The sequence below is a fragment of the Sceloporus undulatus genome, chromosome 6 (assembly GCF_019175285.1).
Source record: "Sceloporus undulatus isolate JIND9_A2432 ecotype Alabama chromosome 6, SceUnd_v1.1, whole genome shotgun sequence".
Lineage (NCBI taxonomy): Eukaryota > Metazoa > Chordata > Lepidosauria > Squamata > Phrynosomatidae > Sceloporus > Sceloporus undulatus.
Window position 1 is genome coordinate 73667814 of NC_056527.1, and position 20018 is coordinate 73687831.

At 39.3% G+C, this 20018-nt stretch overlaps 1 protein-coding gene across 1 annotated transcript in view; it reads right to left on the minus strand.

The window, feature by feature from the left end:
• The window catches only part of CEP72 (centrosomal protein 72), a gene marked incomplete at its 5' end in the record, with an annotated part of 60213 nt that overhangs the window by 18497 nt on the left and 21698 nt on the right, over positions 1-20018 (minus strand). The window contains 6 exons of the mRNA XM_042473596.1: positions 3153-3279; positions 5820-6022; positions 8192-8324; positions 13076-13176; positions 17464-17673; positions 18700-18751. Of these exons, the coding sequence (XP_042329530.1) occupies positions 3153-3279; positions 5820-6022; positions 8192-8324; positions 13076-13176; positions 17464-17673; positions 18700-18751 (826 nt within the window). The remainder of the gene's footprint in view (positions 1-3152; positions 3280-5819; positions 6023-8191; positions 8325-13075; positions 13177-17463; positions 17674-18699; positions 18752-20018) is intronic.

Below are 20018 nucleotides of genomic sequence, written 5' to 3' on the forward strand. Positions count from 1 at the left end.
CGGATCTCTCCTGTTTTCCAGGAGTTTTCAAAGATTATTGCCAATGGCTCCGATATTACATTTGCCAGTTCTTTTAATACCCTTGGATGAAGTTCATCTGCACCTGGAGACTTAAATTCATTTAGATTAACAAGGTATTCCTGTACTATCTCTTTACTTATTCTGTGCTGAAATTTCCCTATTCTGTCCTCTGCTCCATTATCCTCAGATTGAGCTCCCTTTTCCTTTTCTGAGAAGACTGAGGCAAAGAAGGTGTTGAGTAATTCTGCCTTTTCACTGTCTTCTGTTAGCATTTTGCCATCTTTTGCACGTAGTGGCCCTACCGTTTCCTTCTTCTTCCTTTTGCTGCAGACATATCCAAAAAATCCTTTTTTTGTTGTTCTTAACCTCTCTAGCAAGCCTGACTTCATTCTGTGCTTTAACTTTTCTGATTTTACCCCTACACAGGCTTGCTATTTGTTTGCATTCCTCTTTGGTGATTTCTCCATTTTTTCATTTCTTATACATGTCCCGTTTAAAACTTAGCTCAGTTGAAAGTTCTTTAGTCATCCATCCTGGCTTCTTGAGACATCTCCCGTTTTGCTTCCTCACTGGAACTGTTTGAAATTGTGCCTTCAGTATCTCCCTATTAAGAAACTCCCATCCATCTTGAACTCCCTTCTCTTTTAGTATTGCTGACCATGGTATCACCCCCAGTATTTCTTTAAGTTTACTAAAATCGGCTTTCTTAAAGTCTAGAATGCATGTCTGACTATGCCTGGCTTCTCCTTTCCATTGTATAACAAACTCCAGGAATACATGATCACTCCCACCTAAGGATCCTACCACTTGCACTCCATTAACTAGTTCATCCCCGTTGGTTAGGATCAGATCCAAAATAACTGATCCCCTTGTTGCCTCTTCCACCTTCTGGATAATGAAGTTGTCTCCAAGGCAAGTGTGGAATTTGCTAGACCTTGAGGATTTGGTTGAGTTTGACCTCCAGCAAATATCAGGATAGTTGAAGTCACCCATTACTACTACATCTCTCTTTTCTGTGTAGTCATCTATTCTAGAAAGACATCATCCAATTACTCAGTCTGACTTGGGGGTCTGTAGTAGACTCCCACAATAACATCCTTGTTGTTTCCCTGCCCTTTAATTTTTATCCAGATGCTCTCCACCTGGCTTCCAGGATCGATGTCCTGGATCTCTTCACTGGTGTAAATGTCCCTGATGTATAAGGCTATTCCTCCTTCTTTCCTGTTTGGCCTATTTCTCTTAAAAAGGTTATACCCCTCTATTTCTACATTCCAATTGTGAGACTCATCCCACCAGGTTTCAGTGAGGCCTATTATATCATATTTGCTTTGTTGTGCTAGAAGTTGAAGTTCATCTTGCTTATTTCCCATGCTCTGTGCATTAGTGTAGAGACATCTAAGACCATGTGTTCCCTTTACTTGCTGCCTGTGCAAGTTCTTTTGCCTGCCACTTTTGGGTCCTTGCACTGTTTGCCTTGTTCCCTCTGTGTCAGTTTGACTATTTTCTCCAGCCCCTTTGCCTTTCAGAATACTGTCTCCCTCCCCCACATGACTCAGTTTAAAGCCCTCCTGATCTGAATCAGAATCACAGAGTTGGAAGAGTCCACAAGGGCCATCCATTCCAACCCCCTGCCATACAAGAACTCACAATCAAAGCATCCCTGACAGTCGGCCATCCAGCCTTTGCTTAAAGACCTCCAAAGAAGGAGAAGTCACCACAGTCTGAGGGAGTGTGTTCCATTGTCTAACAGCTCTTACTGCCAGGAAGTTCCTCCTAATGTTGAGGTGGAATCTCTTTTCCTATAGCTTGCATGCACTGTTCTGTGTTCTAGTCTCTGGAGAAGAAGAAAACAAACTTGCTCCATCCTCAGTGTGACACCCCTACAAATACTTAAACAGGGCTATTGTACCACATCTTAACCATCTCTTTTCCAGGCTAAGGCATGATTTCCAGGCCCTTCACCATTTTGGTGGCCCTCCGTTGGACACGCTCCAATTTTTCAACATTCTTTTTGAATTGTGGTGCCCAAAACTGGACACAGTATTCTAGGTGAGGCCTCACCAAGCCAGAATAGAGTGGCACTATTACTTCCCTTGATTTAGACGGTATACTTCTATTGATGCAGCCTAAAACAGCAGTGGCCTTTTTAGCTTTTGCATCACAGTGCTGACTCATGTTCAACTTATGGTCTACTAGGATCCTGCTTAGATGCATCATCCAGAAGGGGGAGGAAGAATGAGAGCAAAGTATGTTTAAACTCACATGGCAGAATTTTTCTACTCTTAACAGTTTTCTGTAGTTCAGATCAGTGGTTCAATTTTTTTTACCTTTGAGACCCCCTTTACCTGTGGATGTCATGCTCCCACCTCTCCCTGCTCAACATAGTATATGAATAAAAATATTTTGTTTCATGTGTGCATTTTCGTTTGCACATTCATGTATATTCATGCAGCAGCATCTTGTCCCCAAAACCAGGGCAGACATGGGACAGGTGTGGGAAGCAGCAGCAGTGGCTCAAAATGGGCCCCACCAGAGGCCATGATCCAACTAGCTTCCCTACTCTCTTCTTCTTACTCCTCTCTCAGGCAGAGGCAGCTGCTCCAAGCATCCCCTTGCCCCCTCCAGGCCAGAAAAAGTTTGGGAAGAGGGGGAGGAGGAAGGGGGAGCAGAGCCTCCAGGTCTTGTAGCCTATCCTTAAGCCATTCTTGTGCCCCCCCCCCGGGGGTCCCGCCACACAGTTGAAGAACCACTGGTTTAGATAATGAAAAAGTTATGACTAAGTAGTGCTGTTGTGGTTAAGAATGTAGGCTGTATCCAAAGCATTTCTGTACATATACTAGAATTCTACTGATTTTCATCTTCCATTGTAGCAAATTTAGATTTCCTCAAGTGTGACTTTTGGTAGGAAACGAAGATTTGAAAAGACTGCAGAGCACATGTAGAATGCCACATATGGCTATATATGCCCTGCATTTCCTTGGCTCTAACTTAAAGTTTTATTTTTATTTTACTTTATTAGGTTTTAGTTGATGCAGACATAGTGGATTAAACATTATTCAATTAAATATATCTCAATCTGTAAATATTAAAGCACCCCCATGGACATTTCTTCCCTCTCCCCCAACACTCACTTGAGGTTTGTAATGGTGCTGGAGCAGCAGTATCAGCTTTCTGCATGTTCTGTTCAGTTTTGGAATTATGCACTTTCAAGGCTTCATTTTCTTTCAACAGATTATCTAAATGCTGCTTCAGTACTTCCTAGTATGAAAGGAAAGGGGTTGTACAAAGGAGGAGAATAAATTAATGATGGACAGACTTTATTAGATCATAGTATTATTTCAAATTAATGTAGATGGCTGTGAACACATTGCTACTCTGCAGAATTCTGTCAGGGAGATTCCATGCAGCAAAGTTGCAAAAGTTGCCACCTCAGACTGAATCGGTAGATAAACAAATGAGAGGCAATCTTAAAGCTTCTACCATTTACAGTACTTAAAAATCCTTTCTGGTTAGACTGAAATATCATTTTGGTTCCTAAAGGCTGTATAAACAATACCAAGGTGGATGTCAAGGGTAAGCTCAAACAGACTATAGAAAGAAGACATAAAGATGGTAGAACATGTCCACTTTTCTTCAAGTTGTTCCCACATAGTTGTTCCTATTGCTCATCTTTCAGGGAGGCCATTAACATTCTCCTGCCTTTGATCATTGCCCTTTGGAAATATTTATAGTAAGTACTGCTCTGATTCCTTGCCTGGAGTCAGTGGAGGAGGTAGTGATAAATACTGGTTTAATTTTGGTGGTGCAGTTGGTACTGAGAATGGTACCAAACTGCTCTGTGCAATGGCCAGTATTAAGGTCAAAAGAGCCTAAGATGTCATGACAAATCAGGAAACAGAAGCCAAAGCTGCGAGAGCCTGCAGAACCTTAGTAAGTAAAAGGTTTTTGCAAATGGAAATCACTGCACTAGATTTTGCAGTACAATCTGGTAAAGAGTACCAATTACTGTACACAGTTCACTTTCCCACTACCACAGAATAACATATCTGGGACATGAGGTCTATGGGAATCCTACTTATGATTAAACCCACTGCCCAGAAACATTTCCCCACTTGTAGAGAGCCTATCCTAGTAAGCGTTGCTTAGATATGGGGACCCACTGCAGCAAAAGGAATATTCATGCCTGTAGAACATTGGATGAATTGGAAACAAGGGCTGCACAACTAATTCAGCCTAATCCCAAAATGAATGAGACCAATTTGGACAAATCTGTATCTAGATTTAATCAGATTGGTCCACTTTGGTTCTGAAGCAGAACAAGCTGCCTAAAGGCAATCTGGAGCAAGAATTTCACTAGCATTCTCCAGTCAAAGTTATTCATTGGAAGGACTATGTGAGACTAAAGTTATATAGTAGGGATGTAAATCTTCATAAATTTTAGCCTCATGGGCAGGAATGAACAAGTTAGCCATTTTTCTTCCTGCTGCAAGAAGGTCCCCCAAAATGCAGTTTTTGAGGACTATTCATAGTTTTGGGATTCATTCTGTGCGAAAGAAAGAAAGAAGATTTTTAAAAATCCATTTGAAGTGAACAGTAAAAACTGAAAATCATGTGACTCCTGCCTCAGGCTCTTCCAGGACTCTTCCAGGATTCTCATCAGAGTTTCTTGACATTAAAATTCCATTAACCTGGGAATTGAATATTTATGAATATTCTGTCCTTCCTTATTAAACAATCCTGCCATCTCTTTGTTTACTAGATTTAACTCTAAAGCTAAGCAGGGCAGGAACTGGTTAGTATTTGGATGAGAGACTGCCAAGAAATACCAGGTGCTATATTTCAGAGCAAGGAACTGGTAACACCACCTCTAAATATTCCTTGCTTAAGAAAAGATATATGAAATTCATGGGGTCACCATGAATCAACAGACAACTTTAAGACACACACATACTCACACAGTATATTGTTGAAAATACTGTGGAGAAAGATTGCTCTCCGCTTTCCTCTTACCTAACATTTTGTCTTCTTGAACTGTCCAGTTTAATCTTGACTTTGCCTTTGTACATAATTTGAGTGATTTTTAAAGAATTTTGATATGTTTTATGGCTATTTATGAATCTGTGTGTTATTCTCCTACTTATTCAACCCAGTTGCTCTTAAATATCTGATTCACTTTCTCAGTGTGTGTAATTTATGAAAATCATACCTCTGATTCTTTTGCCTATGTGTGCAGTTTCTGTCTGTCATCAAGCACATTTATTTAAGCAAATAGATACATTGTTTTTATTAATTTTACATGACATATTGTATTTAACTCATCTTTTAAAGCAACGCCTATTATTTCCCATTTGGTTGAGCAAGCACATAACTGTAAAAACCATTTCACTTCCCTTAGTTAAACTCATATGTCATTTGTTATAACAATTATTATCATTACTACTACATTTAATCACTACTTTAATTTAATCAGTCATGAGGCATATCTGCGGCAGTAATACGAATCCACATGGTATTTCTAATGACCAAGGGAAGTAGTCACTTTTGCCTTCACTTACAGTATGATTGTAGGGATGCGTAGTTTTGATGGTAGTGAGAGCAAGCCTGCTTCCACTATCATAAGTGCTCTATATGAGTATGAAGATAAGGAGGCAGCAAAACTAGTACCACCATGATAGATGAAGCCCCTGGGATGGAAAGCAGGCAGTGTGAGCCACCACAAAAAAGACCGAGAAATGTCTGACAGAATGTTGGCACAAGGAAAGAATGAAATCAGAAAGAAAATATTGCACTTAGCTCACCATCTCCTTCTTAGTATTATCTAGGTCTGACTTTAGATTGTTAATCTTGACATTGTACTCTTCTTGTTGCTGAGACAGGTCCTTTTGTAAACTCTTTTTCTCTAAAAGAAGATCAGTCAGTTTTTTATCATCTTGAGGAGAATTTTTCTTGTGCTCTGTTGGTGCAGATTTCTGAACTTCAGACAAAACAGTTTCTGCCTGAGCTGGGAATTAAAAAGATCAGTTTGAGTCTGTATTCATTAAAAATGGGTTGACGCCAAAATACATTCTTTTTATTTCTGTGGCGCAGCATATAGGTGTGCATATATGATGACTTCTGATTAGAAAAAATCACTTTCAAAGAGATTATTTATTAAGAAGTGCTAAAAGTATCTCCCATACAGAATTCATGACCATATTAAAATATGTGGGAGGAAATTATGGTTGAAAATGTAGGTATTTCCAAGCAAAATATAGGATAGCTACAGGGATACTACTGTACTTAGCACTTAGCTGCACTACTGAGGTTCAGGTATGGCCAAAAAATTACATTTAGCATTATCACATTTGATAACAGCTCATACCTCAGTACATGTATTATAAAAGTTTAGGGGAGATCCATCAGATATGCACACAGAGACAAGGACAGCAGAAGACCAATTTAAGCAACAAGAAGAAAATGCCACTGATATAAGAAATTTTGCCAAAAAGGAGACACATTGCACTACAGAAGTATTAACCCCCTCTGACAATAACATTGACACTACTTGATGTACACAAGCTACTCAACACCGTAAAGGTTCAAACTGAACTTTAGGGCCATACTACAAAATGTTATTTGTGACACTGAGCCCAGTGATGTCACCAAGGGGGGAGGGGGTTCCTTCTTATCTAAACACGAAATATATGTTTTCCCCAGTGGATCTAATTATCATGAAAAACATTAAAAGTAAATCATGTAATATAGATTTATATATTTGCAATGTGTTTGCCCCCCACCCCCCGAAAAATGACAGCACTTAGTCTGGACTCCTCCTTCCCAAAATTCTGGCTGCATCCCTGCTGAACCAAAACTGCTGATTCCCTGCAAACCTTATCCCTGCAGTGAAGCATGGTAGTGGCACCATTGTATTGCAAGGATGCATTTCCATAGTAGAAATTTCAAAATTGCTCAGGGATTGAGGGCAAGATGGATGAACAATGACAACAAGACAAGTGCTCTAAATATATACAGTTGGCCCATGCCAAACGTGGGCTTCCTATATGCAGACTTGATGTCATGCAGATGGGAAGCCCCATTTAGCTTAATGGTGCATGAGCTGCAGAACGGCCCATTCATCTAAATGGAGATTGTTCATGAATGGAATTCACTTTACATGGGGGGCTCTGGAATGGATCCCCTGCATACAGCAAGGGTCCACTGTATAGCCAAAGTAACACTGGGGTGCTTTAAAAACAAGAACCTGGGTGTCTTAGAAAAGCCCAAAATCTAGACTTTAACCTGATTGGGAATCTGTGGTGAGACATGAAAGTAGCTGTTCACTAGTGATTGTCATCCAACCTGATGGAGCTGGAGCGATACCCATGAAATAAACAATTATCCATTTATTTTTGTTTACTTTTTATTCTACAATTAATATATTTTGCAACTTAAAAGTGTTGAATAACTTGTGTACATCAAGTGGTAACAATGCCATTACAATCTGTTTCAATTCCAGGTTGTAAAACAACATATACAGTGGGCCCGCATCATACGCAGGTGCAGCATGTACTGGAAGCCGCGTCGGAAATAAGCCTCACGCACCCCAGAAGGAGTAATGGGGTGTGTGACCACACCGCCATGCAACAAGCACAAGCACCATTACTTCTAATTGGGCTCAAGCTTACACATTTTTTTCTTTTATGCGGGGGGGGGGGGGGGGGCGGGGGGTGTCCAGAACAGATCTCCCACATAAGAGAAGGGCCACCTGTACAACATATAGAAAACTCAAAAGGGTACATGTGAATACTTCTGCGAGGCACTGTAGACTTCAGGTATGAAGAGAATGAAAGAGGAATCTTGCTCCAGCTCTCAATGAAAACAGAGAAGGGGTTAAAAGGGGGAGAGAACAGTATGAGAAATTGGGTCGAAGTTCTGAAGAAGAGGAGACATAACCTACATTTGACGCTTCTCATCCTAAACAGGAGAAATCCTTGAGGCGATGCTTCCACCTTGTGAACAGTCATGCCTTGTACTGTATTCCCAAATTTTTACAGCAGATGAAGAAAAAAAATGACTGAAGCAAGGCTATCTCTGGTCCAGGGACCCACTACCATCTTATCTAAGTCAGCACACCTGAGGGATGTATATGGCTGGAAGAGTTTGAACCATTGTGTAGAAACACCTTACTTACATAAAAACTGCTGATTACAATGGAGCGATTTGCTGCCATTCCAGTATTTGTCAACCAAATCTAGCAGGCGTTCCATGGGTGCTGCTTCACAGGACACTTTATTTGCCATCTGTACTTTCCTTTGTTTTATGACCTTAAAAAATAAATAAATTTCATAAATAAAATTGTTTAAAGACTAAGTATATGTTGCACATAGTAAAAATATTGTGAACTGCCCCTCACTTTTCTAGGAGAGGCCCTCAGCTTAGAGCTAATTAAACACAAAACAAGGAATTGCACACAATGTTCATTCCTAATTGCACTATAAGATGGTTGGGACAACATACCCCCCTCTTTGCTATAATACAAGGTGAGTCGGACTGTCCTGGATATTTTATTGCTGGTGTTAACTGCCTTCATTTCAACATCGACTCATGGCAACCCTATGAATGAAACATCTCCAAGACCTCCTAGTCTCTTCCTCTCTGCTCAGGGCCTGGAGGTTCAGGCCCATGACTTCCCTGGTTGAGTCTAGCCATCTGGCATGCGGTCTTCCTCTCTTTCTACTGCTTTCTTACTTTCCTAGTAATATTGTCTTTTGTAATGAAACATGCCTTTTCATGATGTGGCCAAAGTATGACAGCCTCAATTTAATCATCCAGGCTTCCAGGCATAGTTCTGGCTTGATCTGTTCAAGGACACATTTGTTTGTCTTTTTGGCCATTCACCGTATCCTCAGCAGTCTTCTCTAGCACCACATCTCAAATAAACTGATTTTTTAAAAAATTCACTTTCTTAACTGTCCAGCTCTCACAATCTGTATGGGCTGATGGGGAATTCAATGGCTTGACAAGTCTTAACTTTACATTTCAAGATCTTCTCTAATTTTTTCTGCCCTTCCCATTCCTAATTTTCTTCTGATTTCTTGACTGCACTCTCCATTATGATCAATGTTTGATCCAAAGTATGGAAAATATTTGATGATTTAGATTCCATAATTATCTAATCTGATAATTATGTCAATCCTTCTTGGTCATTATTTTTGTTTTATGTTCAGCAATAAGCCTGTGTTTGCACTTTCTTTAGTAATTGCCCCAAGTCTGTGATGTTTTCTGCACACATCTATAAACCATGAATATATCAATGCCTATTTTCACTTTCCTCACTCTCTTCATATACAAGGGTGAAGTAATATACAAAAAAAATCTATATATTTTTTTAAAAAATCTTATTGTCATTTTCTAGTTTGTGGAATCTCTACTGACAAAGATGATTGGACTTAAAAATATGTGTTTCACCTAGATACAACAAGCACTTTGGTGAGATCTTCAGCCCTCATAAGGAATATTTAAAAAAACAGTCATGAGAGAATAAGCTGTCAGCTGTCTGTAGACACCGGGTTAAAAAAATAAAAAATGCTAAGGAAAATAATGGAGTCTAAAAATAAGAAGAGAATAGTAAAATAAAAAATAAATCTAAAAATAAAAAACCAAAAAGAATCACCTAAGAAAGCACTCAGCTAAATGTTTATAATCCAGCACAAATATTTCCAGATGCTACTGCTACCGCAATAAATGAAGGGACATTTTCCAAGAGACATTGGAAGTCAACACAGGTTTCAGAGAAAGAAGTCATGCCAGACAAATCTCATCTCTTTTTTAAATAAAATCACTAACTTGTAAGATGAAGGGAATTATGTGGATATAGTATATCTGAATTTCAGTAAGGCTTTTGACAGGGTTCCCCATGACATTCTTGCAAACAAGCTTGTAAAATGTGGGCTAGACAACGTAACAGTTACATGGATTTGTAATTGGTTGACTGGCCGAACCCAAAGGATGCTCAACAATGGCTCCTTTTCATCCTGGAGAGAAGTGACCAGTGGGGTCCCACAGGGCTCTGTCATGGGCCCAGTGCTATTCAAGATCTTGGAGGACAAAATTGGGGGCATACTTATCAAATTTGCAGATGACACCAAATTAGGAGGAGTAGCTAATACCCCAGAGGACAGGATCAAAATTCAAAATGACTTTGATAGATTGAAAAGCTGGGCCAAAGCTAACAAAATGAATTTTAACACAGAGAAATGTACTGCATTTAGGAAAAATGAAATTTACAGATATAGGATGGGTAACACCTGGATGAACGAGACTACATGTGAAAGGGATCTGGCAGTTCAAGTAGACCACAAGTTGAACATGAATCAACAGTGCGATGTAGCAGCTAAAAAGGCCAATGCAATTTTAGGTTGCATCAACAGAAGTATAGTGTCCAGATCAAGGGAAGTAATAGTCCCACTCTATTCTGCTTTGGTCAGGCCCCACCTGGAATATTGTGTCCAATTCTGGGCACCACAATTTAAAAACAATGTGGAGAAACTGGAGCATGTCCAAAGGAGAGCAACCAAAATGGTGAAGGGTCTGGAAGCCTTGTCCAGAGAGTAGGACGCAGAACAATGGATGCAAGCTACAGCAAAAGAGATTGCACTTCAACATTAGGAGGAACTTCCTGACAGTATGGGCTGTTCCACAGTGGAACAAACTCCCTCGGAGTGAAGTGGAGTCTCCTTCCTTGGAGGTCTTTAAGCAGAAGCTGGATGGCCATCTGTAGAGAATGCTTTGATTTGGATTTCCTGCATGGTAGGGGGTTGGACTGGATGGTCCTTGTGGTCTCTTCCAACTATATGATTCTATGAAGGAAACCTTGAACATATGTGGTGAAGGAATGAGCTGGCAAACCTAGGTGCAGCCAATCACGGCTCAGTGAATGCTGTGAAGAAGAGCCTACAGAGGAGAAAGGACACAAAACTGAGGCTTGGCTCTGTCAGCGGGCAGTTAGGGGAAAGATGACAATGGCCTGTTACAGACTGCCAAAATAAAGCTGCTTCGGGTCTCTTTGGAGGTATGCTGTTTAAATGATGCATGCATCCTAAGAATCTGGAAGCTGCACCAAAAGCTGCACCCCAGTGCTTAGGAATGGAGTGTGGCTTTGGTGCGACCTCTGGACTCTTAGGACCCACACATCATTTAAATAGCATACCTCCAAAGAGATCCAAAGCAGCTTTATTTTGGCAATCTGTAACAGGCCCTAGAAAGGCTTGCAGAGAGCTGGAAAAGTTTGTGCAGAGATAGGGAAAAGCTATAATAGAGCTATGATAGTCAGCTGGGGGAATAACTCATTGGGGTTTTAGAGAGCTGTGAATGATTAAATAGTTTGGGGATTAATGTTTGATCTAAGTGTGTATTAATAAACTTCTGCTTGTACATATGTGGTACTTGAATCCAGTGAAGGTAGCCAGAATAGTAAAAAATGTTGGCAGGGAACATTTCTCCACATGTGGCTAGACGTCCCAAAATCAATACATTTTGGTGGCTGGTCCTGGAGCAAATTTCCTTGATTACTAATCAAGAAGTAAAATTCTGTCCAGAAATGCTCTTTTTATCAATGCATAGGCACAAACTCAAATTTAAACCACAAATGTCCCAAAGATTTTCTTACTACAGCAGCCTGTGGAAAATTGGAGAGTTGTCCCTGTATATGTGGTGGAATAAAGCGTAGAACTTATGGTTACTTGATACTTGGTCTAACAGAATAGTGAGCTATGCAGGACAGCCAAGACCAGAACTATTTCTTGATAGATGGCTCCCACTCATCAACTTTGTAAATAAAGACAGGGACAGGAAAATACAACCCTCATCTCATCTGGATCTCTGCTCACATATTTTGGAATAGATTCACATATAGGCATCACTGGATTTCAGAAAGATCAAAATGTTTCAAACAATACAGAATTTAAGAGGATGATGCTAACCTTTTTGACTGTAACTCAGAGTTGTGAGCTTTTCTTTTAGTTTTGTTATTCTATGTAAAAGGAAAGGGAAAGGTAATCTCCTTGACATGAATGTTTAGTCGTAACTGACTGAAGGGGGCAGTGCTCATCTCTGTTACTAAGCCAAAGAGCCAGCATTGTCTGAGGACTACTCCAGCAGTCATGTGGCCAGCATGATTGCACCGAACATTGTTATCTTCCCACCAAAGTGGTACCTGTTTATGTATTTGCATTTGCATGCTTTCAAACTGCTAGGTTCGCAGAAGCTGGGACTAGTGATGGGAGCTTGCCCCATCATGCAACACTCGGGCCTCGAACTAATAACATTCTGATCTTTCAATCATCAGAACTGGCATCTTAACAACTAAGCCACCATGTCCCACATTCTATGTACATGTGTGTTACTTCTGTAACACTGCAATATAATTACAAACTAGATGGGAATGGAAGGTTAAGAAGGCATAATGTCTATGCCAAGCTTTTAAAACTAAGGAAAGTAATTACAGCAATAAACTGAATGAATTTTAGAAAGGGTCTCTAGGATCTGATTATAATGGAGGAAATGGCCAGAATACAGCAAAGAAAAATCAGCACCATTTTAAAATTAAATACTTATTTCATTCAAATAAACCAGTACGTGGGATGCTGCTACAAAATAAACTGTATTAAATCATGTATGAGCATCATAAATGCAATTTATACAGAATTATATATCAGTGACCAATTAGCAATGGCTGCATCCGCACTCCAAATAATCTAGTTTGATACCACTTTGCCATGTCTCAGTGCTAGGGAATTCACTGTAGTTTGTGAGACATTTAGCTTTCTCTATTAAAGAACTCTGATGCTAAACTACAACTCCCAGAATTCCATGGCATTCAGACATGGCAGTTAAATTGGTGTCCAACTGATTACTTCTGCAGTGCGGATGTAGCCAATGTGAACTTTTATAGATATATATCCTTAGGAATCTTCCATATGCAAAATTTATTTACAATTCACCCATGGAAAGTTATGATATTTATCAAATAGACACATTTTAGACGTTATTTCCATTACTTAGATCTGACACCTACACTTTTGCCACTTAGCATCTGAAATTCAGGTTCACGTTCTAGCTGTTTATGTCCTGCTGCCTTTTCAGAAGTAACAAGGGGTTCACTCACTCCTGGTAGGGCTATAAAAGGAGAAATACAAATGTTAAGCACAAATATTTTATTCTGGGTGGGAAAGTTGGAGATCACAAAATTGCATAAGCTCTGTAATAGATATGTTTTTTTGTGAAGAATTGGGAACAGCAAGATGCACACTAATCACATAATCTCAATGTAAGCACAAACCTTTTTTTACACTACTAAGATCATACAAAACAAATGGTGATGATCACGCACTTCTCAATTTCATTAGGTCACCTTGGAGTCTAGTATTATGGATGAGCAAAAAAAAAATGCTTTCCCTACACATTTTTTCCTCACAATATATACATTTTATAACAATCTCCATGTACTGGCCTTTTTTTCCTGAAGTAAAAAGGCCTAAATTTTGATTTTGATTTCCTCAAAATTGGAATTGTTCCAGGCTCCATATATTATTTTAGTTGCTTTATTAATGTGCCTAATCTCCCTTTAAAGCTGTGCAAATTAGTGGCAATCATGCATTTTGTGGGTAGGGATTCTATAGTATAACTACATCCTAGATGAAGAAATGCTTCCTTTCATGTATCTAAATCCACCTTCATAGGATGATTCTGGATTATAGAAAATAAACCATGCTCCTACCTTTTTACTTTCTATACACCATCATTAATGTATACACCTCTATCATGTCCCTCCTTACTTCTCTGTTTTCTAAGCCAAAGAAGAATTATTGACTATTTTGGTTGATCAAAATAATCAATAATCAAAGCAATCAAAGTCGATTACCTTGATTATTTTGGTTATCATTTCCCTATACCCTTTCACCTCAGCAATATGCTTTCTGAGATGCAGCAGCCACAACTCTTCACAGGATTTAAAGCACAATTACGCTTCACTGTTGTACAAAGACATTATAATATTAGCAATATTTTATTTTAAAGTGATGCACATTATGGAACATGGAATTTGATCCTTTAAGAACAGGTGTACAGAGGATCAATGTCTTCACAATCCCAAGGGCCCCTCCCTAGTTGAGCAGTGACGTAGTGCTCCAACATTCATCATTTTACTTTTGTTTGCAATGAACGTATTTTGCCATTTTAGTGAAAAACGCAACAAATTTTATTGATTAGTCAGTTGACCGTATCAATATAAGACAAAAGACATAATACATAATACAAAATCTAAATGTTAGAATATCCAAATACATACAAGGATAAAAAAAATTGATGACGCCTAAAAACTCGTATAAAGTTAACTAAAAAGTTAAAACAAATACAAGTAAAAGCTAAATAAAAACAAATTATGTAAAAGAAACTACAGTCTACAGTGTCCATTCCTCCTAACGTAAAGAGTTCTTTTTCTGTTACTTAATATTACTGAAATAGTGTACTATATATTTGCCTACAGTAAGAAAACAAATTAACAATTCTCTTTGAAGTGAAAGATGGTGGAATGCCATACTTGGATAGCAAACAGCATATTGGGATAACCCACAAGGTGGCACCGTTCACATAAAAAGAGTTACTGAGAAACAGGCAACATTTAGCAAAAAGCTTTTTTAAATTATTGTAACTACTGTATATATATTTGAGACACGGTCTCATCCCTTAACAAAATATCTCTGCTTTATACTTGCCAATGACAATTACATTAGTCAACACTATTTGCTGGTGGGGAAAGGAAAAATGGCTCTAATTTCAAACAAAAGCATTCATTACGGAAATGTAATGATCAATCATCTGTCATCAAATGAAACAGCCTTAGTCTATACACTACCAACTTCTTTCTCTCAGTCTCAAAGGTACTACAAGATTCCTTTGCATACTGTTGCAAACTAACACAGCTATGTCTTTGCATTCTGTCCCCAGTTTATCTGTTAGTTGTCTTAGCAGTGCTACTGAGAATAGGTTCAGAGCGAAGCCTCATCCACAGCAGTAAGTCTTGAGGCAAAATAACTAAGGAATGGGATAGAAAGATGCCAGCAAGGTGTAATGGTCTGAGCACTGGACTATGACTATGAATCTGGAGACCAGGGTTTGATTCCCTGCTCAACCATTCAAAACCACTCAACCAGAAATCCCGTGACAGAGTCACCTTAGCATAGCCATAAATCGGGAACAACTTGAAAGCACACAACAACAGAAAGTTGCTGTTCTCAATGATTTTTGGAATCCTCTAAAGAAGACTTTCCCTCTCCAATAACTCTAGACGAAAATCAAAATTACTCCACCACTTGGGTAAGGGGCACAATCACTGTAACCTTTCACTTTTAAAGAAAATCAAAGGCCAAATTAGATGTCACATTAATCCTGTGGTCTTGACCTAAAACAGCAGCTACACATCTAGCTCCCTCATTCATTTCCATAACATCCAGAATAACTTATTTGTGTTCCGATATCATAATAATAATAATAATTTGTTTTATTTATATACCGCTATTCCAAAGATCATAGCGGTGAACAGCAAGTAAGCTAATTAGCAAGTAAGCTAATTTGCCCCCAACAGTCTGGGTACTCATTTTAGCGACCTCGGAAGGATGCAAGCCTGAGTCGAGCTTGGGCCCTTTTGCTGGTCTTGAACTCGCAACCTTGTGGTTTCGAGTGAATGGCTGCAGTACAGGCATTTACCCACTGCGCCACCAGGGCTCCTGGTGTCTTACAAGTCCATGTCCAACCTCAGTGGAGGCAGGAAATGGGGAAACACAGAAAACTAAATAATCACAAAAAGTCAACACGGGTTTCAGAGAAACAAGTCATACCAAACAAACCTGATCTCTTTTTTTTGTTGTTGTTGATAAAATTACCAGCTTGTCAGATGAAGGGAATGCTGTGGATATAGTATATCTTGATTTCAGTAAGGCCTTTGACAAAGTTCCCCATGATATTCTTGAAAACAAGCTTGGAGAATGTGGGCTAGACAAGGCAACTGTTACATGAGTTTGTAATTGGTTGACTGGCCGAACTCAAAGGGTGCTCAACAATGGCTCCTTTTCATTCTGGAGAGAAGTGACCAGTGGGGTCACTGAATAGCTCAGTGCTATTCAACAGCTTTATCAATGACTTGGGGGACAAAACTGGGGGCATACTTATCAAATGTTCAGATGACAGCAAATTAGGAGGAGTAGCTAATACTCCAAAGGACAGGACCAAAATTCAAAATTACTTGAATAGACTCGAAAGCTAACAAAATGAAATTCAACACGGAGAAATGTAAGATACTGCACTTAATGTGGAAAAATGAAATGCACAGATATAGGATGGGCAACACCTGGCTAAATGAAACTATGTGTGAAAGCGATCTGGGAGAACAAGTAGACCACAAGTTGAATATGAGTCAATAGTGCAACGCGGCAGCAAAAAAGGCCAATGCAATTTTAGGGTGCATCAATAAAAGTATAATGTTTAGATCAAGGGAAGTAATAGTGCCACTATATTCTACTCTGATCAGGCCCCACCTGGTATACTGTGGCTAATTCCGGGCACCACAATTTAAAATGAATGTGGAGAAACTGGAGCATGTCCGAAGGAGAGCGACTAAAATGGTGAAGGGCCTGGAAGCCATGCCCTATGAGAAACGACTAAGGGAGCTGGGGATGTTCAGCCTGGAGAAGAGAAGATTATGAAACCCCTGTTTAAATATTTGAAGGGATGTCATATTGAGGAGAGAGTAAGCTTGTTTTCTTCTGCTCCAGAGACTAGGACCCGGAACAATGGATGCAAGCTACAGCAAAAGAGATTCCACCACAACATTAGGAGGAACATTCTGACAGTAAGGGCTGTTTGACAGTGGAAAACACTCCCTCAAAGTGTAGTGGAGTCACCTTCCTTGGAGGTCTTTAAACAGAGGATTGATGGCCATCTGTCAGGGATGCTTTGATTTGGATTTCCCGCATGGCAGGGAGTTGGACTGGATGGCCCTTGCAGTCTCTTCCAACTCTAATATAGCCTGAAGAAGAAGAGCCCTCCCTTCAGTCCATATGCCTTGGTCCAGGCCTCAGAGGGAGAGAAGAACCACTGGACCTCATTCCCTTTCCCACCTCCATTCCCTTCTCCTTTTGTTTTATGTCTTTTAGATTGTAAGCCTGAGGGCAGGGAACCGTCTAATTAAAAATAATAAGTGTAAGCCACTCTGATAGCCATTAGAGCTGAAGGGCAGGGTATAAATACAATCAATCAATCAATCAATCAATATTCTATGCCATCAAAATACAGGTAAGTTCCACAAGACAGTATGGAAAAGGCAGATGCATCACTACAGCTATGAGTTTTGTTTCACATCTAACCTGGATTTTAGCAAAACCATGGCAATATTCAAAATAATTTTACCTGGATGAGGAGTAAAATTAGCATATGTTGTAATTTTTTCATTAGCTTCAGCCTCATCTAACAACTTCAAATTAGGATCTTGTTCGGACAGCTCTTCTGAGTTATCTTCTAGAAATGCAACTCTAATGCCAATTTTTCTTTTCTCATTACCTTGACCAAGTGTATCATGGGTAACTGATAACACTGATGAGTTAGGTAAACTTCTGTATTCTAGATTGAGGAACCAGAAAAGAAATTACTATAACACATTTTGAAATGTATTTTAATAGCTAGCATAATGAACAAGGAGTTAACAATAACTGAAGTTGTGCTGTTTTCAATTAACCTTAGGGCCAATTTACAAATATTCCTGCCAAAACCAACCAAACAAAATATTCTGGCATGGCTAAACTCAAGATCAGCTTTTTAAGGTCCAAATTTGTCAACCAAACATTAGTGGGGAGAAGAGAATGTGAAAACACTCTGCCTTAAAGAGCGCAGATTCATGCTATTTGCAGTAAGTAAACATGGTGCTTGCTCCAACACATGCAAATGAAGTCCTTAATTCTGCAGAGACACATGTATGGAAGCATGCACTCAAAACAGACTAAAAAGCCATGATCAGCTAGACCTCGATAGCATAAAATCAAAAACAGCTTACAAACACATTGTTATTAAACATTCTATGATGTTTATCGCTGCAAAGATGTTTTATCCAAAGTATGAATCAGGACTAGCATAATATAAATCTTAGTATCTGACCTTAACTGAGTCACTATAGGTTATAGATGTTTTTCCAAACTAATTCCTTTTAAAACTGGTAATATACTATCTAGCCCACACAAATCAATCCTCATTCACTAAGATAAAGAAAAGGCTTTTGTGAGTCATAGGGATATTTTCTGAGCCTATTTATTTCCTGGCCTTTCTTCCCAGACAGGATCCTAGAATTAAAACTGAAAAACTGAAAATATTAATGGTTACACTGTTTTAACCATTTGACTTCCAATGCTTGTCAGTTATACCAGTCAATTAATTAATAAGCTAGACAAATGCCAGAACCTACTATACTATATGTTTCTGGGAACATCCCATTTGAAAAAGATATAAGCTTCAACACACATTATTTCTATTTTATGGTATTACCAGACTGAACAAAATTGAGATAATTAGGACAGTATATGTTCAGAAGTTATTTATTTATTTGGAATATTGAAATCAGAAAAGAAACAACAAACCAAGTTGGATATAACATACCTTTATTAGCTTCTCTGGCACTCAACATGTTTCTATTTTCTGACAAGCCAGCCTAATTTAAAAATAAAACAAATAAACACATGTAAATGTAGTGTGCTATAAACCTTCTTTGACAGGTATTTGACAGACCAACCGAAAGACTGCAACCTTTGCATTTTTTCTTCACAACATTAACTGATCTTATTATTTCTGACATTGCTACATAACACAATACTAATTCTATTACCAAAGCCATCACCACATTAAATGTGCATGAGTAGCCCTTCTAAGTATTCCTGAGACGTTTCACAGATATTTTGCAGCAAGAACAGTAAGCTCAACTGTAACTATGGTTGTGTGGTCATATGTGCAATTCATAATATGGGTTCCACGCCTGCACAGGGCTTCAGGCTGGAACCTTTTAAACAAACTATGGCCAATTAACAACAAAGATCCTCCTAAAGCCATTTTTGTAGACTGTAGACCACTTTGGAGTCTCACCCATCCCCAATGCCCCCTCTCAGACATCCATTTCTGGAGGCTTCTCACCTGGAATACTGTGTCCATTTCTGGGCACCACAATTCAAAAAGGACATTGAGAAACTGAGTCTGTCCAAAGGAGGGTGACTAAAATGGTGAAGGGTCTGGAAACCATGCCCTATGAGGAATGATTTAGGAAGCTGGGGGTGTTTAGCCTGGAGAAGAGAAGGTTAAGAGGTGATATGGTAGCCCTGTTTAAATATTTGAAGGGATGTCATACTGAGGAGGGAGCAAGTTTGTTTTCTGCTGCTCCAGAGACTAGAACGTGGAACAATGGATGCAAACTGCAGGAAAAGAGATTTCACCTCAACATTAGGAGGAACTTCCTGACAGTAAGGACTGTTTGACAGTAGAACAAACTCCCTCAGAGTGTGGTGGAGTCTCCTTCTGTCGGGGATGCTTTGATTTGGATTTCCTGCATGGCAGGGGGTTGGACTGGATGGCCCTTGCGGTCTCTTCCAACTTTACGATTCTATGATTCTATGATTCTAGGAACACCTGTTTTAGAAGGCTGAAGGACTTGCATGGGCCCCAAGCTGTAAAAGAAATTACAAAATAACCCTCAGAATTTATTTTCTTTATTTCCATCAATGCACTACACCGCTTGTGAAACAAAATGACAACCAACATGGGGTGTCACCAATAATACAATGATGTATTCATAATATTAACAAACTGTCCAGTCAAACAGGGGGGGCTCAAGGGAATAAAGGAATGGACATGTACTTGGGGCATCCATAGTTGTGCTGTTCCACTGTGTCACTGGGCACACCAATGCGCCATACAGGCAATCAATTTTA